The sequence below is a fragment of the Falco biarmicus genome, chromosome 9 (genome assembly GCF_023638135.1).
Source record: "Falco biarmicus isolate bFalBia1 chromosome 9, bFalBia1.pri, whole genome shotgun sequence".
Classification (NCBI taxonomy): domain Eukaryota; kingdom Metazoa; phylum Chordata; class Aves; order Falconiformes; family Falconidae; genus Falco; species Falco biarmicus.
The window spans coordinates 37,894,164-37,918,878 of NC_079296.1; the positions used below are offsets into that span (position 1 = coordinate 37,894,164).

The following is a 24,715-nucleotide window of genomic DNA, read 5'->3' on the forward strand; positions in this document are numbered from 1 at the left end:
TGAACTGTGTCATGAAAAGTTACGCAGTTCTTACATGGAATAAAGCAGAATCTAGCAGATTCACACTTGAGAGGAAAAGAGCGTAAAAGGTGTCCCATAAATAACTGAGTAGGATATTGAATATGAAAAACTCACCTGGTGGATGAAACTGCTGTACTTTCAGGATTAGTTTTTCAAAATAAAATTTAGAAGAGCATGAATAATTTTTACTTTGGAAGTACTTTGATACTTTTGAGCAAGGTCTATGAAAGAAACACTTTTGTCCAGGGTCTAGAGGGAACAAGACTGCAGTTTCTAAATTTTTTGTCTTGGTAGCTATTTCTAACTCTGTAAAGCTTATTCAGATATTTCTTACTCAGAACATAGAATTTATTTAGAATAGCTGACAACCACAATGGAAATATGGGATTTAATTGTAAGTCTGTCTTTCTCCAGTGCCAGCCCTATGAAAACTGAGTTCATTTTCTTTTAGAACTACTGAGGGATTTATTCCCTTGTTTTTCTTGTCCGCCTTATTCAGTATACTGAAAATACTGAAAAGTAACATCTAATTTTAGCCAACAAAAAGCACAAGATTAGGCTCCAGCCAAGCTCATTTCTATGCCTTAATCACATACTTTCTAATTTTCTGTTTAATTTTTCAGCTAATGGAAGGGACCTAAATATCTGTTTTTGGCTTTATCTCATAATAATTCATATAATAATAATCTCATAACTAATAGTTCTATCCAGTGAAGTAATTACTTCTGTGAATAACTGGTTATGTAGCCTTGGATGATACTGTTAAAACTCTGTTAAACCCACCAATTTCCTGTACTCTTCGACATAAAAGTAGAAAGGAAAGCCTCAGCATTTTAGGACTCCTTCAGGTGAGACATTTTCATACAGGCTTATCCATGTTATGTCTTGAAAATCTCAGTCTCATGAGGGGTTGTTTTCAGTGATTAAACATTGTGCCTTTAAAGTAAACCCCGTACTTCATCTCCACGTTCTTAAAACTGAAAATTCTGCCTGCTCTAAGGTATTTGTATGAATAGTATTGCAGTTTGCAGTCATTACACAGAAAAGATCCATCTATTTGAACGATTATTTTTTTATGCTGATTAATTCCAGTGTCTCTTTTTCATTACTAATATTTTTCAGATTTTTTTTGTACTTAAATGAGCTGAGACTTTAAGATGGACAAATTCTGTTGACACTCTCCAAATTTTTCCCCCCTCTTCCCTGAAAAAGGAGCGTGCAAAAAAAGGAGCCTTCTACAGCCTTATATGTAGGCTTATAACCATGCTAACATGGTTGCATAGTAAATCAGTTCAGGAAGCTGATGGCTTTCCTTGCAGTTAGTTTATACTGTGTCATTCTGCTATTTGGGCGCTGTTTGATGTTTTGCCTTATCTAAGGTTGCTGGGCTAGATATCATGGTGCTTCCTCATGTTTATTTGGAAGCAAAAGAGGAAGTCTGGAGAAAGAAAGACTTTCCCTTGGTTGAGTAGGATCATGTTAAGAGGTCACTTAAGCAAGTAACACCCACAAATCCATGGGCCCCCATGGGATGCACCCCTGAGTGCCAAGGGAGCTGGCAGATGTTATTGCCAAGCCATCCTCCATCATCATTGAAAAGTTGCAGACAGGAGACATGCTTGAGGACTGGAGGAAAGCCAATGTCACTCCAGTCTGCAAAAAGGGCAAAGGGGAGGACCCAGGAAACTACAGGCTGGTCAGCCTCATCCCCATCCCCAGAAAGGTGGTGGAACAGCTTGTCCTGGAGGTCATCTCAAAGCATCTGGAGGAAAAGAAGGTCATCAGGAGCAGTCAACATGTATTCACCAAGGGGAAATCATGCCTGACCAACCTGCTAGCCTTCTATGATGGAATGACTGGCTGAGTAGATGAGGGGAGAGCGGTGGATGTTGTCTACCTTGACGTCAGCAAGACTTTTGACACTCTCCCATAACATCCTTACAGGTAAGCTCAGAAAGTATGGGCTAGATGAATAGACGGTGAGTTAAGACTGAGAACCAGCTGAATGGCAGAGCTCGGAGGGTTGTGATCAACTACATGGAGTCTAGCTGGAGGCCTGTAGCTAGTGACGTTCCCCAGGAGTCAGTACTGGGTCCGGTCTTATCCAGCTTACTAATCAATGACCTGGATGAGGAGACAGCAGGTACTCTCAGCAAGTTTGCTGATGATGCAAAACTGGGAGGAGAGGCTGATACACCCAAAGGCTGCGCTGCCATCCAGCCAGACCCAGACAGGCTGCAGAGTTGGGCAGAGAGGAACATAATGAAGTTCAGCAAAGGCAAATGTAAGGTCCTGCACCCAGGGAGGAAACGCCCCACGCACCAGTACAGGCCAGGGGGTTGACCTGCTGGAAGGCAGCTCTGCAGAGGACCTGGGAGTCCTGGTGGGCAGCAAGCCGCCCATGAGCCAGCAGTGTGCCCTGGTGGCCAAGAAGGCCAACGGGGGTACTGGGGTTCGTGAGGAAGAACGTGGCCAGCAGGTCGAGGGAGGGGATCCTCCCCTCCTACTCTGCCCTGGTTAGGCTGCATCTGGAGTGCTGCGTCCAGTTCTGGCCTCCCCGGTTCAAGAGAGACAGGGCACTACTGGAGGGGGTCCAGCGGAGGGCTACGAAGACGGTGAGGGGACTGGAGCATCCCCCTTAGAGGAAAGGCTGAGAGAGCTGGGCCTGTTCAGCCTGGAGAAGAGCAGACTGAGAAGGGATCTTCTCAAATGTCTACAAATACCTTAAGGCTCCGTGTCAGGAGGATGGGGCTGGGCTCTTTCAGTGGTGCCCAGCGACAGGACAAGGGGCAATGGGCACAAACTGAAAGACAGGAAGTTCCATCTGAGTATGAGGGAAAACTTACTTACCTTGAGGGTGACAGAGCACTGGAACAGGCTGCCTCCTTCTCTGTAGACATTCAAAACCCACCTTGATGCAACTCTTGTGCATCCTGCTCTAGCTGTGAAGATGCTTTAGTAGGATGTTGGACTAGATGACCCCCAGGTCCCTTCCAACCTTGACCTTTCCATGATTCTGTGATTAAAGCGACAGAAGACCAAACTCTTAATACATCATTTTCCTGAAATTTAAACTACATAACAGTGATACTCATGTTTTAAATATAGATTTAGTACCTGTGTCCTTCAATCTTCGCTAGAAGCGATGGTGTCAGCTCCAGAATACTTTGCTGAGGTAGTGGTTTTGAGGCCAAAAAAAGCAAAAGGATGTGTATATCTGAAACTTCCATATCACCTCTGAAAGCCTGTCTGTCAGTGAACAGCACCAAATGTAACAAGAAGTTCTCATCAGAGAACTAGTTTGACTCTCAGGCTGAGATTCACCCATAAGCATTTGGGAGCAAAAGGCACGTCTAATTTTTCTTCACACTACTGCACTGGCATCAGAAGAGGGGCCACGGTTGTAACAGTGCTTCACGCTTGGAAATAACCGACAGACAGGGCTGGGAATTGCCCTCCCTCGCACAGAGGTGCCGGCCGGCGCCCGGGGCCCGGGGAAGGCCGTTAGTTTCCCTCACGGATGGGCCCCGCCCCCAGGGCAGCGGCGGGACGACCCGCGCGCCGCTTCGCGCCTTCAGCTCCTCTGCCCGCGCGCGGGAAGCGCGCGGCCCGCCCAGCACCGCGGAGCGCCGCCCTCCCGGCACCTCCCATTGGCTGCGCGAGCTCTCTTTCCACCAATGGCCGAGCTGGGGGGGTGGGGGCTGTGCTGCGAGGGGCCAGCGATTGCTTGCCCGTCCGCGTCGGGGCCGGGGCGCGGGCTGGGCTGTGGCGCTGAGGCGGGACTTGAGGGAGCTGTGCGCGGCGGAGGCCCCGCTCATGGAGGAGAGGTAGCGGCCGAGTGAGGCGGAGAACAAGGGGGCGGAGACGTTGAAATTCAAAGTGGGGCGCGGGAAGGCCGAAAGGAGTCCTGAGGGCCGCCGCCGGGGGCCGGGGGTGGTAGGAAGCGCTCGGGGTTGCCTGGGGTAGTCGGTGTGAGGAGCCCGCTGCTGCTTGGCGAGTAACCGGCATGTGCGGCGGGCAGGGGGGGCAGCGGGGCGGCCGCAGGCCCTCGGGTGAGCGCTGCCCAGGCGGAGCCCCGGCAGGCATCCTTCGGGGTCAGGAGGGTGGCTGCTCCGTCTGAAATTTGGCTGTTGGCCGGATGAGAACAGAACCTTGAATATCGATTTTATAAACTTTAGGTTACGCGGGTAAAAGTTCGCTGTTTGTGTTCGAGGTACTTGGGTGACTGTGGGAATTCTTACGTGCGTTACAATGTTCAGGGAGTTAGAAGCTTTCTTGCAAGCATAGGGTTTGCAGTACAGTTATAATTAAAAATCAATATGGCTGTATAGACACCAAAAAGAAGCCCTATCTGCAATAGATAACTTAGTATTTATGCCTCCTTCCTTATGTCTCATATGTCCAAATACTTGGTTTTCATACTGTCATCCAAAGAGACAGCGTGGAAACGTTACCAGATTTCCTACTTTTTACCTGTATAGAACTAAAACCCCATGCTAAATACATGTAAAATTTGAAGAGGGTTAAATTTGGGTTTACAGTTGAAGCTTTCCCTCTTATATATAGGTTGGCTGTTTTCTTTTTCAGATAGTATTATGTCTTTGTAATGAATTGTTACTTCAGTTTTCAGAAGACAGTGACTGGCAGCTCTGACACCATACTTAAGAATGGGTTGAACAACAGATACCTTGTGTTGGAAGTCAGCGTAAAACAGAGAAATGGAAGTGACCCTGAGAAACACTTGACAATTACAGCATCTCAGTCACTGGAAGACACAGAACTGTGCATTCTTAGGAATGGCTGGTAATGCATACAGAAATGGAGATGTCTAGAGAAAGGATGAAATACTGGATTGCTAAGTCAATTTTCTTTGTGTTGCCTTTGAGATGAGTTTTACTGTCTTAAAAGTGATCGATATTCTGAAATAACGTTTATCTAAAGTCATCACTATATTAGTGTAATGGATATTTATCTTGAGATAACTGGTGTCATGTAACTTGTGTTTGGTGGATATTGCTACCTTAAAGTTTTAATTTGAGTTTGTACTAACAAAGAGCAAGAAAATAAACCAGCAGGTGATTTTGTTTAAGTGTTGTCTTGCAGCAGTTAGGAGAGTTTTTCTGAATTACGTACCCTCATTGTACATATCAATGTACAAAGCTACGTGTATGAAATGTGTGGTTTTGTACAGTTTGTTAAAATCACCTTACCTTGAGCTCTGCTGCAGAAGTGTTTTCAAGTAAGGATAGGATTCGAATTTAGGTGTTTGTGCGTTTGCATGGCATGTTACAGCAGAAGAGACTAGCTTAGTCTTTTGAAATACATGGGCTTGCACATGCTGCTTGGCAATGCTTTTCATTTTTCATGAAAAGCCTGAAAGGGTGGAGAAAAGTATAAAACTCCATTTCTTGAAGGAAAAATGTAAAAGATCTTGAACCCTGAAATTTCTAAATCAGTAAAAATATTTCTAGTTTTTGCTGACCACCTGAAACAAGTCGTATTGTTAAGTAAGAAGGTAGACCTCATGTAATGAAGAGGTTGTATGCCAGTATAAATGTAATGATACTTAACTGGCTCAGTACATGGATCTGGAATGATTCGAAGTCAACAGGATTTCCCTACATTCAGGCTATTCTGATGAATGATCCAGTACTCAAAATTATTGAAGTTCTGTCAGTAAAAATTCTTCTGTTCACTTTCAGAATTTATTTAGGTCACATTCTTAAAAAAGTATCATAGTAACCTGTTTTAAAGTATGTTGAAACTGATATATTAATATATAATTTCTAATACAGCGTGTGTATAGCTTGCAAATGGTTGTTCAAATGTATTACGTTACAGGGAGTCTGTTCCAGTTGTTCCAGGAGACATAATTCATTTAGAAGGGGAATGTAGCTCCGGTACCTGGGTCATAAATGAACAGTCTGGATACCTGGTTCTTTACCCAGATCTGCTGCTTTCTGGCACTGTGATCTCAAATAGCATTCGATGTATGAGAAGAGCAGTGCTGAGTGAAAGGTTTAGGGTAAGTGTTCTAGAGCATCAAGTGTATTAATGGGTTACTGTTCCATTGAGGCTGGTGGTTTAGCTCAATGGTAAAACTGTCTGAGATGCCGTATTGCAAAATGTTGTTACCAGCTATTCGTAATGTTTATAACATGGAATAATTTAGAATGCAAACTGTCTATCTAAGGTTGGACTTATTTTGAGAATTGCAGCTAAAATAATCCTGTATTCTTAATATAGATAATGGGACAAAGAAATGGTCTTCCCACTTAAAATTCTGGCAACTCTTTTTATAATCTGTTGCCATGGTTTTTGTGGATATGAATCCTTTGTGAGGGATGTTCTACTTGTTGCCCTTAGGAAAACATAGCCACACTTTGCCAAGTATAAAGCCTCTGAAAAAAGAGAGCCACTTCATTTAAGAATTGGTGTGGGCTAACTCTGGAATGTGAATCCACCTGCTGGAACTTGAAAGGAGGAAGGGTTTCTTGTGGTAGTGCCCTTGCAGATATGTGGATGTCAGAGAAGCAACAGCTACCAGTTTCAGCCGAGGAAAACTTCCAGAAGTGGTAGGAATATAAATCCAAGGGATTTGTAGTGCAGTGGTAAACAGACTGGCTGGGAGCCTGTGGCTGAAACAAGAAAATTAAGTACAGGAGATTAAGAGTGTGAAATACTGTCAAACCTTAATTAGAGGAGTAGTGGGAATAAACTAATTGTTTGCAAGGGAGAATGCAGAGGGTCCTTACTCTGGGATAATACCATCCATTAGCTGAGTGCAACCTTCAAGTGCCATGTCTATGAAAGACAGCAGTAAATACTTCAACCACAGGGATAGATTTCCAGTTGTTTGGTGATGGCTTGTGCAGAGGTCATAGCCTACTACCACTTTCAGCTCTTAGGAGTCTACAGAGCCCAGTCCTGGTGATGGTTAGATGAGTTTCTGAGCCATTTTGGTGATATTTGGAATAATTTTGTGAATTGATAACACAGAGGAAACTGCTTCATGTAAAATATAATACCTGTAAGATTGTAAAGGCTTTTGTGTTAGGAAATACTGCTATTAATACTGCCCACAGGCAAAACTTGCTCAATTTTAATTTTAATCTGTGCCTGTTTCGCACCTGTCAGTCACATAAGGGTAGTATCCTAAGGTTATCGGAGTTGGGGTAAAAAATGAGAAGGCAATAGCAGAGACCCATTTAAATTCGGCTGTTTTCACAGTCAGGTCTGAACAGACATTATTTAGTGAGGTGAAAGCTCTTACCGATTTTGCAATTAAATGAGTGTAGTCCATAATGTGCAGCAAATAAAACCCAGAAATTTTATAGAAAAGTTGGCGTGCAGTGGGTGTAAATCTTTGTGTGTGTGTGTATATATATAAAAATATAAAAAATGTGTGTTACATAACATCTGTTGCAGGGCTCAGAGTCTGGTTCGCGCCAAATGCTCATTGGTACAATTCTTCATGAAATTTTCCAGCAGTCGGTCACAAATAATTTGGCACAAGAAAAAGTAGAAGAACTAGCACGTAGAATTGTGTATGGACAGAAGTATCTCAAAGAAATGTAAGTAGCGTTGCAGATTTCTTATGTTTGAAATACAGGGTGGGAACACTTGAACTAGCAGATGGAGTTCTACATTAAAAAAATGTAGCGCTAGTACCAGGAGAATATTCTGCTAAGTGACCTTACTTAATGAAACTTGGGTATCTTTTAGTAAGATAATTCCCTGTCTCATAATGTAATTTAATTTGCCTTCCCTGCTGAGCTGCTTCTATAGATCCGAACTATGCTTCTGAAGTAACTATATGTGTGGTTTTTTTTTTCTTTCAGGCTGAGCAGGTCGGAGTGTTTGTGCCTGTAACATTAAACTTCCAGGCATCTCCCATAGCTGAGTTAAATGTGACAAGCATAATTAATTTTGGTGCTCAGGAGATGAACTAGAAACTTGTGACTAAGCAAGCATTGACATGTGTGATATTTTCATATTCTTTATCAGGTTACTTAGAGGACCTGTAACTTATTTTTCTCTGCAAAGTAGATAGAAATGCTAGCCAAATAAGTAGTCTCCATATTTCCATCAAATGGCAAGATGAATGACTGTCACTTCTAAGATTTTTACTGCAGACTCAAGTAAAATCTAGTTCAAGTCATGTAAAAAAAATACCCCAACTATATCTATGCTTTACATATTTTATGTTGGGCAATATCTGTTGGCCAGTATCTGTTAGCCCCAGATGGGTTGGAAGCTAGAATAGAACCAGAGTAATAAATCTTGTTACAATTTTATCTGCTCTAGGTAGATATTTTGAATTGTGACTGCTAAGGTTATTTAAAGGCTTTTGTGTCGTTCTGAGCCTCTCTGAAACTGTTGATTTGCAATTCCTCTTTGCATATGTAGGCTACTATTTGGATTAAAAAGTAAGTTGTGTGAGTCTGCTGGTTGTGGTCTGTTGCACTTGTGTGAACCTTTGTGCAAAAACCCACTTGTTTTTTTCTATGTTGCTGTAGAGTAATAATGTTATTTCCAGTGAATGCCAGCAATGAATTATCTAATGCCACATGATTAGGTTCTGCTTAATAAGACTTCTGCTTGCTTGTATATCTGTAACTGGAGCAACTGCAGAGGATCGTGATTCCTTTCCAATTAAAATGGTTTGAAGCCTGTCAAAATGCATGTGAAAAACAAGTAGCAGATCAGTCTATTCAGACAAAAAGCAAACTGTCTTTTGCATTTTTTTTAAAATGTTTTCAATTTTGCATGAAGCATAGGAATAGCCATTTTTAAATGCATGAGTCTGGTACTCCTTTCTTGCATTCTGAGAATTAGTTGGGTTTCATTAAATCTACTGTGCTGATGCTTTCATTATGCTACATGTGCAGTTTCAAAAGTTACACCAGAAATGAACATAGTGTATTCTGTCTCTTGTAATGGATGTTCAGTTAAAATTTTATTAATTAATCAATTGAGATGAACCTTAATGAATCTGTCATAATCTACAGTTCATAGATGTTTTTAAAACTTGACAGTTATTTCCATTAACTTGAGGCAAAATCTTGTTAGAACCAGCAGCAAGTCTAATACTTCTGTATTCTTAATGTGTATGGCTTTATCTTTTAGGTATCACTTAAATCTGAAACAAAGAGAAATAATGCAGGAAGTGGAAGAATATTTGCCATCATTTTTTAAATGGGCGGATGACTTCATGTACAATCCAGCTAACCAAATTAAAATGCAACTAAAACTGTAAGAAGCCAGAACTAAAAGTTAAAACCATTGTACATTGTATATCCTGTTTTGGTTCGCTTTTAGTTTCTATAACAATACTTAAACAAATCTGCTCAGTGGTATGGAGCTAATTCATGGCCTTACTGACAAAATAACTCATCTTGAAAGCTGCCTGTTTAGCTGCCATTGTGAGTTCTGGGGAAGATAATAAGACTGAGGGTGAACTGACATAAGATTCTTATTGGTCTTAAAATACTTCTAAATAGTGTGGTACAAAGAAATTTTAGTAACTGGAAAAGCAAGCATATTTGATCTACTCACTAAGCTAGAAGTTATTGTCAGTATGTGCAAGAGTACAAATCAGAATGTGAAACTATTAATGAAATGTAATTCTTCACTAAGATAAATTTATCAGTGTAATGGTGATTTAACTCAACTGCTGCTGAGCTCTTGCCTATGGCTTCTTGCAGTTAATTGTAATAACCCTGGAGTGTTAAAGTTGTAAGTGAAATGGCAGGTCTGAGTAAAATCGATGTGCTACTTTCCAGTGTATATCATTAAACTTTTTGGAGAAACTAAGTGTTATAGAGCATGGTTATTCAGAAAAGACCAAAAACTATTAAAAACAGCTTAAGATTCTTTTTTAACTTTGAAATTTAGGTGAATAGCGAAACTATGTGCCAATGTGCAATTTAAAGTAACTTTCTGATATGATGCTTCCACTGTTAATGGGTAAGGTAGTTTGTGTGAGACTTGATGCACTTTATTTCTAATGCTAGTGCCTAAAGAGTGCCTATAATGAAAAAATGTGAAATACTTCATTACAGAACATTTTAATGTTTAAATATTAAGAATTAAGGGAAACTGTTAACTTCTGATTTAACTTTCTTCCTAGGTCAAGTGGTGAAAAACCTGAAGATTCCTCTTCTAAGATAGAGATTGTAGGTATCGTAGACATTGAAGAGAATATCTGGTCTCCCAGGTTTGGGTTGAAAGGAAAGATTGATGTTACAGCCAGGGTGAAAATCCATCGCCAGTCTGGAGTACAGTCTAGGATAATGCCATTGGAGCTCAAGTCTGGCAAGGAATCTAACTCCATAGAGCACAGAAGTCAGGTACAAAAACAAATGTCTAATTTCACTGTCAGTGGTTACCTGTATTCTTTTATTTTATTATGACCTGTTTTCTCTTAAGAATGTGAAACACTTTGTATGTGGTATAATCTAGATCTATGTTCTGCTGATTCTGGCATGCCCAAAGCTGCTGATACAAAATGAAAGTGAACTGAGGCTTGAGAAGTATTTACATTTGCCACTTCCAAACACATTTATAGTTTTTATCCTGAAATATCTGTTGTTTAGTCTTTTCTTAGATTCAAGTATTAGGTGGAGGCAAGCTGCTTCAGGAATTATTGTACATCTTTCCAGATAGCTGGCCTGATCTAGAGGAGGTAGCCTTGTTACAAGTTTTTCTTAAGGAAGATGCCTTTTAATTGAAATCCTTGATCTGGTGCTTACTGCTTACGGCTTCTAGACGGTAATGGCTGCTTAACTGTATAAATTATGGAAAAGCTAAATACAGCTTATAATGTATTTTGGTTTTAATACACTGTAAAAAGTTTATATAAAATGTTTGCAGGTTGTTCTGTATACACTGTTGAACTTGGAACGGAGAGTTGATCCTGAAGCTGGATTTCTTCTTTATCTTAAAACTGGTAATATGTACCCTGTTTCTGGAGCTCGCATGGACCGAAGAGGTAAAGTTGTTCCCCTTCCCCAGAAACCATAAAACCATATTGTTGGTAAAATGAAACATTTTAGTAATAGTTTTAAGGTTTACTCTCAGGAACTTACTTGCACTTAGGGACATATTGCTTGTTGTAATGTTACTAATTCCAATAAGCTTATGTTAAAAACTCAATTGTTTTATTAACTCTGCTAGGATTTTGCTATGAATACTCACTACTTAGCTGACTAAAAAGTTGATGGGTTGTTACTTCTGAGTTAGAAATTATTACGGATAAACCCAAAAACATCAGCTTAGTTTGTTCTTTTCTTGACAGAATTAATGAAGTTAAGAAACCATGTGGCCTTCTACTTAAAGCACAGTACATATAAATCTGCCATAGGAAGACAGCGTTCACAGCTTGCTGCTTTGCCTCCTGTCATTGATGACAGTCAAGCCTGTAAATATTGCTCCCAAATACACAATTGCTTTCTATACAGCAGGTAAAAAAAATGTGACTCGTGTTTTTAAATAAGCTTGAATAATGGTAGCTTTTGATAACTGTGATTTCATTTTTATGGTTGGCATTTTCATAATTCTTTATGGAGGAGTCTTGCACTGCAAAAGAATATTCCATAGATCCCGCTGCAACTTCTATAGTGCAAGTCCTTGATCTTGCAGAGACTTAATGTGTTTGCTCAGGTGTGTCTTCTGCAATAGAAAATGAGAAATCTCAACAAAATATTTGATGATGAGAGCAGGTTTCTTTTAGATCTGTGTTAATATTATGATTTTAATAAGCTATATTCTTGCAACTTGTTGAAATGGGCAGTCTTTTGGGGCTGAATTAGGGCTGGACAACAACTCTTTCACTTGGACTTTAGAAGATTGTTTCCATATAGAGCAGGGGTCCTCAAACTTTTTAAAGAGGGGGCCGGAGCACAAATGAAGTGGCAGGCAGCCATCTGTGGCTGCTTGGTTCCCACCCCCCCACCCCCCCCCAACCCCTGGCGGGGGGGGGGGGGGGGGGGGAGGGGAGTGGGTGGGTTCTGTAAATACCGGGAGCCGGATTGAGGACCCTGGGGGGCTGTAGTTTGAGGACCCCTGATACAGGGTATCGCACAAGTAATGATACATTGGTATTACTTCCAAATGTTACTGCGTCTCCTGCTAAAGAGGAGCCATAAGCAAATATTTGATACATTGTCACATAAAGTTATAATAGTTTTTTAAAAATTCCAGTAAGTTTGTCTTGTCTTTATGCTGCACATAAACCAGAAGCAAAATTGTATGTTGAACAGATCAAATGGTTTGTTGGAACAGGATAGCTTTTGGGCTGATTTTGTGTAAATATAATGCCTAGTTGTTTTCAAAATTGTAGTGGCAAAATTGTATGTTGAGGAAGCTAGATTTGTGGGCATGCATGATATGTTTTTTGTAAACTGGTGTTTGTGAAATACTACTTCGAATATTAGTTGTTACAGCAACAGAATTATTACTGTGTAGCTATTCACTTCTGAATTAACTTTTTTTCTCTTTGGTTGCATTTTGTATAAGTGATTAGGTATACCATCTCACTAATACTCAGTTTTGAGATAAATTGACTTGTAGTCTGCTTGTGTATTAACTACTAAATCCCCTTTGCTTAGCTATATCTAATCTCAATACAGTATTCATATGTTACAAAAAAAGGAACAAAGGATCAACTATCTGAATGTATACAGTACTATCTTTGAAATGTCTTTAATTGGTATTGGTCTTTGACTAACTTATTTTCCTTAGTTCAAAATCATAGAGATGATGTAAATGACTAGTATGAGACTGTTCATATGAACAAAGGATACAAATTCAACTTTATTTCAGTGATGGTAGATTATTCTATTTGGTATGTTAAGGTATATATTTAGATTGGCATTACGTACATATGGACTTGCAAGGAAAAAGATGCAAGTTGACTCTTTCCTGTGTTTTGGTTCTACTCCTAGAGCTGTAGAGCAAAAGATGGACAGTGTGTGTCTTCCTCCTGCTATGGTACCCATTATTGAAAGAGAGACCCAGCACCTGAAACCCTCTCACTTAGAGTATTTCAGCCTGTGGTATCTATTGTTAACCTTGGAGCTGCAAAGTGGAGAGGGTAAAAAAGGATATAAAAATATATGGATGATACCTGCTTTGGAAAGGTAAGATGTAATTTCTAATTTGGTACAAATGATGCTCCCTTCAGTAACTGGAAATGAGGCACTGTTTCTTGTGTTTTCACTACAAGAACTAGAAATTTGCTAGTGCTTGTAGAAATAGTCAAATATGCTACTTGCATAGGTAGGCTTTTTGTGAGATGTGACCTAATGGAGACATTAGCCTAATAATGCAAATACAAACCCAGTAAATCTATGATACTTGGGTTTTTGTTAGTTATGCATAGGAAGGAGCAAACTGCAGCCTCAGTCTTCAGAAGCAAAAGTGGTACAATTCTGTGGTACAATTCTGTTCTCTTGACATCTCTGGGGGAAGAGGCTGGGTGCTAGCTGTGAGACCAGCTCATTGTGCTGGTGCCCTGAAGGTTTACTTGGCAAACAATGATGCATTTTGGACTGTGCTTTTAGGCATGGCTATGAACGTGGGTAAAAGCAGACTAAGGGCTCTTGTTGGCTGCTGTATTGTGTTATTATACATCACCTGGTCCAGTAGCTCTAGAAAAAATAATTGGCAGTTTGTATGCTCATTTCAAGGCATCTGTAAAAGTGAAATGTAGCTAACTGGTTTTAAGTGAAACAAGCAACTCTACAAGCAAATATGGAACAGCTTAGTGGAGTGGATCCATACATTTTTGGTATTTGTTTTTTAACAGGAAATTATAGATAACTTTAGTCTAAACATTAGAGTCTGTTCTTGGAACAAATACAAGGGTTTTACATATTTTTACAATCCTTTTCTAGTCAAAGTCTCTATTGTAAAGTGACTGTTCAATCTTCCTGGCTCTTGTGTGAATTTGGGTTGAGGTTTTTTTTGTTGCTTTGGGGATTTTTTGGTTTTGTACTTTGATTTTGGGGGTTGGTATGGGTGGTGTATTTTTTTTACTTGTGGACATTTCTTTTAAAATTTCTTTTACTGAGAGTATCTTAATACTAAATATCTTTTTCTAATACTTTTAGAGAGAAGGCTGGAGATTGTGTTGGGAACATGGTCAGAGTTGATGAAGTGCAGGAAATTTCCAAGGGACAGTATCTACATTTTTTTCAACGTAGAAATGGTGCCATACCTGGAAAAAACTTACTGGTTGGCGATAGAGTGGTTGTGAGCGGAGAGGAAAATGGTTTACTTGGCTTGGCTACTGGCTATGTTAGAGAAGTCGGTGTGGCAAAAGTCTCCTGTTGGTTGGACAGGTAATAGAACAAAAAGGAAAAACATCTGTTTAAAGACACTATGATACTGGCTTCAGGAAGGGTACTTCTGGGTGTCCAAAAAGCTCTGAATCTTCTTGCTGGGCTTGGGGAAGAACATTCAGAAGTTCTTTTACATTGATGGAAAATGTCAATACTTGGTCAGTTGTAGTTGCTAGTCTAACTAGGCTGTTTAAATAAAAGCATGCTTGAAAACTCCATTTACTGATGTCTCCAATATGAGACTATATGGATACAGTGATTACAGTGTTAATAGTAACTTTCATTGTTCAGACTGTATTGGCTTTAAATTGGGGTCTGATCATGTTTTATTATTAACACTCAGTTATTAGTGTGTTCTAGCTGTTGCTTCACTCTGGGACCTCTGAAATGTATCCCTTAACACTTAATAATAAGCCTTTAATCGTCAACATACTGCTTGTAAACAGAATTATTTTGTCCGTGTTACTGTCATCCTTCAGGAATTTGTCAAAGCTCCCCGAGAACACCATATATAGGTTGGATCATGAGGAAGGAGATTTTGGTGTAGGAGTCCCTTTTGAAAACCTTTCTAAACTGATGGAAGATTCCCCAGTCAGGTATGAAAAATCAGATTAATTTCACACTGTCAATATTTTGAGATAGTTTCTCAACTGGTAACTTTTATTGTTTGGTTGGTTTTTTTATCCACAGTGAAAGGCTCCGCAATTTGATAATTGACTTCCACAAACCACGTTTTATTGAGCGTTTGAGCTCCGTCCTTCCTGCAGAAGCAAAGGAAACTGTTGCAAGTATTTTAAAGGGTACAAAGTGACTTTCCCCAAAACCCTCTGTTGTACATCTCTATAACCAAAGCATTTATCACACTAATTATAAGGGTTTTTTTTCCTACTTTGGGGTCCAGTCCTAGTTTTCTGCTTAAAAATTAAAAACAAGTTCTTACCTTGCATGTCTTCCTGTGATTAAATTAGTCTTGAACTACTTGGAAGACCTGACCAGATACTTGTTTGCAACTTTATCTTACTCTTGTTAGTTGCTGCAGCTTGCAGTTTCAAACAGTGCCATATGATTACCTCTCTAACCTTAGCAAAAGGGAAGAACAGGGAAGGCTCTTAAGACACGGAAGCAGACTTTGAGGGAGTGTATGGAGATGAGCTTTAGTGTAAGCATTGACTTGTATTATCCCCCTTGCTGACTTGTTGGCTGCTCTGTAGTGTGTGATGCTTTGTGGCACTTTTTTTCTTAAAAACAAAATTTGTTTAGGTATGTGTCAGTGTTTCATATTTGGTGAGAATATTTCATTGTTCTCTTGACAGTTATTTCTGAAAGAAAATTAACTGAATTCTCTTAAAGCAGATGAAACTTTTTATAAAACTCAGTCTGAAGACTTGTTTTTTCTTGCTTGAGTTTTGCCTAGTCCAAATAATCTGGAACATGCTGCTTAATTGCATCAGACTGGGAAAAAACAGCTCTGGTGTAATGTTTCTTCTAAACAAGGTGATGCTGTATGTGCAACTCATTTCCCTTTGCTTTGAGCCATATGCTTAAACATGAAACTGGATATGATAAAATAGAAATGCCTATACGCAATATCATATGGAAGTGGTCGTTTATTGGGGAAAAATTCACAAAAGGTCTAAAAAATAAACAAGTCTTCAGTGACTTATTTCTAGGACTGTAGTGCAGACACTGTACTACGTGTCTTGTGTATTATGTTTGGTATCATTACTTCATCAGAACCTATAGACTTACTCTGCCCAGTTCTTTTCTAAGGGCTTTACTGGAAGAGGAAACTATAGATTTGTTTTATTAATCATTGTAATTAGTAACTGCTAAAGTTACGAAGTGTAGACATCTCATTTTTATTTTTCTTCTCGAAGGTCTAAATAAGCCTCAGAAACAGGCAATGAAACAAGTGCTACTTTCGAAAGACTACACACTTATTGTGGGTATGCCTGGAACAGGAAAAACTACTACAATATGTGCTCTAGTAAGATCGTCTACCCTGATGTTCAAATTTTTTTTTTGTGAGATTTAGAGGATAGCGTTAAACAAACTGTGTTTATACCGTACTGTCCAGAATTATTTGTCATGGCTTAGTCTACTGGTATCTGCTTAATTTCGAAGAAGAAAATGTATTTCTTCTTACTTAAGAACTTATGTTTGGTAGAATTAAAAATGTATTTTGTGGAGTAGGGTTCTCTTTTCTTGTGTAGGAATATACGTGGGAGGGAGGACACTGAAGTGTGATACTTAATCACTTCTGTGACACTTTGATGTCGAGTTCTTGGGCCCCAGATATCAAGAAGTCCTGAAATCCTGAGTTACAGCTCAAAAAGGCAGTGCCTTGAGGAAGTCAGTAACTTGACCATTTTAAGTTGTGTAAACCCATGGTGCTGAAGCTATGTGCAGCCTGCTAGCCATCTCCTCTAGTTGGTGGTTCTCTTTCCCCGGGAATGGATGTAGGATTCAGGCTGTTGGCTGAGCAAGTTTTTTCTTGAAATAGCAGTCATGTCACTTCCAGTTGTCATCAACTTGTGGGGAAGGAGGAGGCTGGAGAGCAAGCAGCTGCTGCTATTATTGGATCCACCCATTCCACTGAATCTGTTGTGGCTAGATTGTCATGGAGAACAGTGTGGGAACAGGCTGTAGGACCTATTCTTACAGCAGGGATCTTTAGAGTGCAGTTCCTTCTTTTCAGTACATTTGCAGATGTGCATGGGTGTTCGTAGCTCTCACTGTTGGCAGCGTGTCGGGTAAGCCAGCTGTTCATGAGAACCTTCAGGTCTGTTGCCCATATTGCTTGGACAATAGCTAGCTGGTAGATCTGGCCAGAAAGACTGATATAAATGAAGTCATACTTGTTGACTCCCTCCAAAACATCTTGTGTTTTTTACCTAGAAAACATGGGATTGTTGATCCTTCCATATGAACTAACAACTTTCTTTTCTTTCCCTTTGTCATTCATTAGGTGAGAATTCTTTCTGCTTGTGGCTTTAGTGTTCTTCTGACTAGTTTTACACACACTGCTGTAGACAATATCCTGCTAAAGCTAGCTAAATTCAAAGTTGGTTTCTTACGCTTGGGGCGAGCTCAGAAGGTTCATCCAGATATACGGAAGTTTACAGAAGAAGAAATTTGCAAGTCCAAATCAATTAAGTCTGTAACAGATTTGGAAGAGGTCTACAATAGTCAGGTGAGAAAAGTGTTTTTTGCTAGTCCTGCAAATTATTATGGATAATTACATTAGTATTCTGGTTATTTGAATGCTGCAGAGAAGGAACCCATCCCAAGGGTGAGTTACTGCCATAAGAAGTCTGAGCTGACAAAGATACTCAACCTCTGCATCACTTCAGTTTCTTGATAGCCAATAATGACCCACATTAACAGTCTAAAAGTTGAAAATCATTGTTTATGTACATACAAAGTAACTTATCATTGTAAGTAATAAGTCCCCAAAACTCCAGTGCTTTTATCTGAGATCTTATGTGGAGGAGTGGTGATAAACTGCTGCAACCTCCTCCATCATTATTCACATATTGCTGCTGTTTGTCCCTTTTTCCCTCCCACTGGTGCTTGTTGTGCCACTTGTACATCAGCAGATGGGGAAGAGGAAGTGATGTGCTGGCCTGGCCAAACACTAATTTTTCATTGAAAGAGTAGTGTTACTGGTGTGGATATTAATGCAAACCATAATGGGAGCTGGGTAAACTGAGTCAGTGGCAGCTTTGAATTAAATTTCTTGAAAGAATGTAGTAGTACATTCTTTCATTTACATAGTAGTTGGAGTAAATGCTGACTTTGCAAAAGCTGCCATTTACTTTTTGTTGATAGGCGTTGCAGGGGAGTGATTGAAGTCATAAGGGAAGTGACTTGATTCATATTTTAGTAATTTTGGATTGCTTGCACTGGAAGCATAGTAGTGGGAAGAACTATGCTACTATTGTTTTGTTTGCTCTTTGGAATTTACAAGAAAGAGCATCATTTTCCACAGTACTTATACTGGCACACTATGTGAATTGTATATGCGTAGGACCTGATATCAATCTGAACACGTGGCAGGAGCAATTTGCTACAGTCTGCTCTAAAGCTGTTTTATATTTGTCACTTGCAATCAGTGCAAGAATGTGAGGCCAATATGTACGTAAGGTGTGCTTGTCTGATTTTTAGGATTAATAATTTAATTTCTTGTATTTTACTTTTTAGTTTAGTTTAATGGGAAATAATTGTTTTTTCTTTTAACCTGGAAAATGTAGTGCTAAAGATGTAAGATGTATCTTACCCTTAAAGCGTGTCTCAATTTTTCAGCCAGTGGTAGCAACGTCTTGTATGGGAGTAAATCACCCCATCTTTGTTCAGAAGCAGTTTGATTTCTGTATAGTTGATGAAGCTTCCCAAATAAGCCAGCTTATCTGTCTGGGCCCGCTATTCTGCTCCAAAAGGTTTGTGCTGGTAGGGGATCATCAGCAGCTGCCTCCACTTGTACTGAATGCAGAAGCAAGGTAAGATAAAATGCTGCTGGACAGTTACTAGTAACATGAATTCTGGGAAGGCTCTTGCAATGTTTTGACTGACATGTTTTTGGGTTTTTTGTTTGTTTTGTTTTGTAACAGAGATCTTGGCATGAGTGAAAGCTTATTTAAAAGGCTGGAACAAAACCAAAATGCTGTTGTCCAATTAACTGTGCAATACAGAATGAATAGGTATTTTAAATGTCTGTTTCTTGCATTGGGGTTTTAATGTGGGATTGAAACAGCAAGATTTAATGTTTTTTTCTTGCTTTTTAAATCTTCAGTAAAATTATGTCTCTAAGTAACATGTTAGTGTATGAAGGCAAACTGGAATGTGGCTCAGAGAAGGTGTCAAATGCCACTGCTAACTTGCCCAACCTAAAAAAATTGAAACTGGAGCTTGTAGATGCTTCAAAAACATGGTTGAAAGAAGTACTTGATCCAGACACACCTGTGTGTTTTCTGAACACAGAGAAGGTAAAGTTTTATGTTCTCCTTTCAAAACTGTATTTTTGATGAAAGTTCTCAATACAGTCAACACGTAAAACTTCATACAGCTTAGGTAGGGTAAAATATATAACTTGAAAAAATCATTTTCTAGTTACATGCAAAATGTGCAACATGCAAGAAAGGTTGTTAGTATAGCTGATCAGTTAGGGTGGTACAACTAGTGGTGGAAACACTGCATCTAAGAGCAGCCGGAAAGATTAATTCGGATAATTCAGAAAATACTGTATGTGCTACGAACTTTATGCTCATGTACAGAGTGTAGCTTAAAACTGTGTAGCCATATTGGGTGCCTTTGCAACTGTAGAATGACATTCTAGGCCAAAGTTGGTTTTGGGTTTTTTGGTGTACTATGCAAACAAAATATAAATATAAGCATGTGTTATCATAAGTGAGACCTAGCTTTTAGAACTTTTTTCCTCTAAAAGTTTTTGGCTACATTAATGCTAGTGTGGGTATAAACCAACTGTCAAAGCAGTGCTTTTCTGCTTGAAGAAAACTTGAGCGCGTGCAAGTTCAGAGGCTTATTAGGTGTGATTGTGTGATTTTTTTTTTTTTTTTTTTTTTCAGAATAGTGAATTAAAAAAACACAACAACCCAAAACAGTACAGGTCTTAATTAGTTGTTATGTGACAGGTTGTAACAACGGTTAGACTGAGTGCATGATAGCAGTGTAAAAACAAGTTTGATTACAGTACCTATTAAGCTGTGTAGCTGTTGAAACTGCTGTTTTGGAAAAGGCGGTGGAGTCTTCTAATATGTAGGAAAATATTTTCTGCTTCTGTAATCTATGCAACACACTAAAAATACACTGCCATGTAAAAGAAGCTTGGACATGTTGCAGAAAAATAGGATTCTTGCTGAAGTATGTGGTATCCTGCTTAAGCAACACAATAGAGACTACTGTTTTTGCATGTGGCTGGAATGCTAGAATAAACTTGATGCAGTGCAGATGTACTGCCTTGAAGACCAGTATATAGAGTTGCAGCACTGTTGCATATGGGTTTATCAATCTATTAATTTTTTGTTTATTTACCATGCTTTAGCATGTGAGACATTGAACATAGATTACACTTAACGAGCTCCCCAGTCAGTTGAATTCTTGGATTTGTGAAGCTTTTGATGCATATTGTACAACTCAGGTTCCATGTGTACAGTGGTACTGCTCTAGCAAGCAGATGCCACTTACCTGGAATACTCTTACAAATACTATGTATTAACCCACACGTTAAACATTAGAGTGATCTCCAAATTCAGCCATTCAGATGATATTGGTGTGGTTGTTTGGAGAAGTAAAACTGATCGTAATAGGATTCTGAGAGTGTTGCTTTAAGTCAGACTATACCACGTCCTGCTTTAAGTGGCAATGCTGTCATAAAAATGTAGAAGGAAAACTGAACAGAGTGGCATCTAAGAAAATAAAGTTGATGTAAGTCATTAGTATCAGTGGCAAATAGTGGAGTGGGTAAAATAGTAAATGAGTAAGGTAGTAAATGGATTTCAGAGCTGGAAAGCAGTTCAGTGTATGCTCAGTTTTAGACTGCTCTTAAGTAAAGAGGTTTCAACTTGACACCAGATGTTTACCTTGCATGACAGTTTACTAGAAGAATGATAACATCAGGGACACATTTATTGCTAATGATAATATTTAGACTTTAGCAAAGGCAAGAGCTAAGCAAAGAGAATAAATTATAGAGCTGTGTTACAGAAATTACAAGTTTACATTGTAAACTTGTTTCTGGCTTTCTGGTATCATTCATACATGATAGAGCGAAAGTAAGTTAATAGTTAAGAAATGTTAAATTCAGGGAGTACTTTTTTTTTTACATTTGGAAGCTTAAATTTAGTACTACCATTTTGGATAGTTTTTCCTGTAGTTTTAAATGTAGGCTTTCAAGTATTAGGAAAAAAAAAACCTTTCTGCCATGGGCAAGGGGAAAATTCACTGTAAAAAACATTAGATGAAAAGCATTAAAATAAAATTCTGATATAAAATATAGTTTGTTCTCTTACCTTGTCAGGTTGGGAAATGTCGTTTGTTTTTTTTGGTTTTTTTCCCCCTTACAGTTCTCACTATATATTGTATGAAAAGTCAGATGATCAAGCTTTGGCAGTTCAAGGTGACTTGCTAGTACTAAAACTCATTTCAGCAGATTTTTTTCAACTCGCTTTGCAAATGGAATGTTCTGAAGTTACTTTGCAGTATAGGCTTTTATACTCTAAAATTGTGCATTTAGGCTTATTTTTTATTAAAACTGTTAGGATAAATAACATGTACGATACAGTGAGTTAGGGATCGGAATGTAGTATGCTATTGTAGATAGCAATAGTAGTAATTTACTGTTTATATTTTTGAAGGTCCCAGCACCAGAACATGCGGAAAGAGGTGGTGTCAGTAATGTGACAGAAGCTAAATTAGTGTTCTTGCTCACTTCTTTATTTATTAAGGTATCTTTTTTACATTGTTCAGAGGGACAGTTTTATAATGAATCATTTTTACATTGTTATAGTGACTGTATGTATTGGGTTATTCTTTGAGGCATAGTCTTAAGGATAAATGTAAGGTTGGCTACCACTAAGTGTAAATGTGGAGCTTGAGGTCTGCATTAAGTTCCCTGTCCCTTGTCTGGCTGGATTTGGGATGCAGAAAAAGCTGGATGCCAAATTACTTTAAGAGATGAGGACATTATTGTGAGGGAGGGAAGAGATGAGAATTTGTCTTCCCTATTTCATCCAACCGGTTTCAGGAGCAGTACAGACTAGTGGTTCTGAATGTTTAGCTCACCATTTGAGGAAGAAAGAAAAATGGCTATTTTGGATTTCGAGGATATATGCCTCTGTGCTAGGTTAAGATGAAGCTTGGGAGCTTGCAGTAACGAGTATTTTCTAATTTCTTTAGTTAATACCAGTTATTGCTAGAGTTCCATAGACAACTTAATTTAGATACAATATCTTGCAGCACTGTTTGGGGGTGGGAAAAAAAATTATCCTAGAGGGTCTTCTGACAGTAATGGGTATCCCAAGCTAACTGCAGTGACGTGACTTTTTTTTTCTGTTTTTTCATTTAGGCTGGCTGTAAGCCTTCAGACATTGGCATTATATCACCATACAGACATCAGTTAAAAACAATCACTGATTTGATGGCAAAATTGAATGAGAACAGAGTGGAAGTCAATACAGTAGACAAATACCAAGGAAGAGACAAAAGTATCATAATTGTATCTTTTGTTAGGAACAGTAGTGATGAAAATGTAAGTTGGTTGTACTAACTTTGTTGCAGTTAATTTTAATACTTAGATGAATTTTGAAAATCTGTGTTTTATCTACATTAAATGTTGACATTTAAGTAGGAAAAATAAAAGCAAGTTACATTTGTTTTAACAGCTTGGCACCCTCCTGAAGGACTGGCGACGTCTTAATGTTGCTATCACGAGAGCCAAGCACAAACTGATCATGGTGGGCTGCGTTCCATTCCTGTGCTGCTATCCTCCGTTAGAGAAGCTGCTCTGCCATTTGCAGTCTGAGGCAATGATATCCTTTTTCTCTACACTGTTTTGTGAAGGGGGGAAGGTAAGATTGACTTACTGAGATTAAGATTAGGGTGGAAAGGTCTTTCATTATTTAGGATATATATTCAACATCAGCAACGAGGTACAAAATGTACTAATAAAATGTGCTTGAGATCAAGCTAATAGTGAAGGTTCTAAAGCCACCTGTCTTCAAAAGCAGGAAATTCCGTGCTGATTTGCAAGTCAACTTTGACTTTTTTTTTTTTTAATTTTGAGGCCTGAATTTTTGATGTTTAATGCTTTCACACTTTTTTTTTTCTGTTATTGTCCTAGTTTCTTGGCATCTTAATGTCAGTATGGTGGTTTTCCTCAGAAATACCATGCATTTAGACGTATCTGGTGAGAGAACAGTTCATGAATAATGTTGCTAGAATGGAAAATGGTGTAACTTTCAGATGACTTGTTAATTTTTCCTTTGTCAGGCATGGTACTCGGTTTACTCTTAACTATATGGGTGTTTCCATCTTCTGTTTAAATAGGGAAGACCTTGGCAGCTCCTTCCTTTGAAAACACCAAGACACATTCAAACCAGTCTTGTGAAAGCGATACGTTATCAAAGTGCTTCCTTAACTTGCTACATCTTCAATCTTCCAGCAGGGGCTCATGAAAGTATCCACAAATGTAACATTTTATGATGGCGAAGATGGAGAGTTTTACAGGCATTCACATATCTTCTTCTGGTGCTGTTCAATGTAAATAACTGATTCGTAGGGTATGAGTGCTGATGTGTACTGTTTAATGTGAGTGAAGCCCAAACAGAAATTGCATTCAATTATTTTAAAGGTTTCCTTTCAGTAAAATGACACCGCATGTTTGTTTCTTTAATAAGCCGAGTTGTTTCAGTACCGGTATACTTGTAACAAACCAGAAATATGAAGGACTTGGTTCCTTCCCATACTTGGATGGCTGCTTGCACATTCACTTTCAGCTTGATAAACACTCATCTGCATAGGTGAATACGAAACACTTGAGGAGGAGGGGGTAGCAAACCTATGCTGCATCAAGTCATAGTTTCCTGGGCTTAGTTTGGTTTTAAAAACTTCACTGTATGTAAAATACATTCTAATTCCATTTATTAGAATTCCTAATTAAGATGCTGTGGTGTTGTGCTGTTTGGAAAAAAAAAAATTAGGAGAAACTTCTTTCTCTTCTTCAGAACCTCACATGCTTTTAAAAATACTGAAATCTTCTATATTTATATACATAACTTAATTGACCTCATAAAGATCCCTTGATGACTTCTCTAATCCCTTGATTTTTGCATACATCTTTGAGACGTGGTGAATCATTTAATCTCATCCCTTTTTATGAACTAATGTATTTAGCAGATAAATCTGAAGTGAAATGCTGCCCAGTTGAAGGTCATAGTAAAACACTGTTATACTACCTCATACTCTAGACTGTTAGTGAGAAGCTTCTTTCAGAGATCACTGGTGGAAACATAAAATATTTTTTTATTATTATTCTTAAAAACCATTAGTATTTGTTTTCTCTTGGATCCATGTCAAATAGTTGTGTGCATATAGTTCCAGACAAACTTCCAGATGTTAAATGTGGGCTTTTTCACTCTTTTTGTTTTTTTTTTTTTTTTAACTGCTCCTTAACTTTTGTAATACTTGAAATAAAATGTTGATGTTGGTTTTGTTATAGTTGTTTATATTTTGTTAATATTTTATATTGTGCAAATATTTTTAACAGTGCGAAAATAATTTGAATAGCTGACAGGATAGTCTCTTTTTCAGGTGAAAATACATGCTTCATCAAC

General features: G+C 38.7%; 1 protein-coding gene across 2 annotated transcripts; it reads left to right on the forward strand.

Annotated features, from left to right (window-relative positions):
• Positions 1-3,726: 3,726 nt before the first annotated feature.
• Positions 3,727-24,597, forward strand: DNA2 (DNA replication helicase/nuclease 2). 2 transcript variants are annotated; one of them, XM_056352469.1, is made up of 21 exons: positions 3,727-3,848; positions 4,645-4,824; positions 5,863-6,046; positions 7,450-7,595; positions 9,151-9,276; positions 10,154-10,373; positions 10,897-11,014; positions 11,321-11,486; positions 12,969-13,163; positions 14,136-14,366; positions 14,846-14,962; positions 15,057-15,166; positions 16,244-16,353; positions 17,335-17,559; positions 18,672-18,865; positions 18,977-19,066; positions 19,159-19,351; positions 21,740-21,829; positions 22,450-22,632; positions 22,766-22,912; positions 23,529-24,597. In XM_056352469.1, the coding sequence occupies exons 1-21, from the start codon at positions 3,838-3,840 to the stop codon at positions 23,583-23,585; spliced, it is 3,093 nt and encodes a 1,030-aa protein (XP_056208444.1). In that variant the 5' UTR covers positions 3,727-3,837; the 3' UTR covers positions 23,586-24,597. The 2 variants fall into 2 exon arrangements, with proteins under 2 accessions (XP_056208444.1, XP_056208445.1); XM_056352470.1 differs by lacking the exons at positions 3,727-3,848; positions 5,863-6,046 and having other exon boundaries at positions 4,694-4,824.
• The last annotated feature ends 118 nt before the right edge of the window (positions 24,598-24,715 follow it).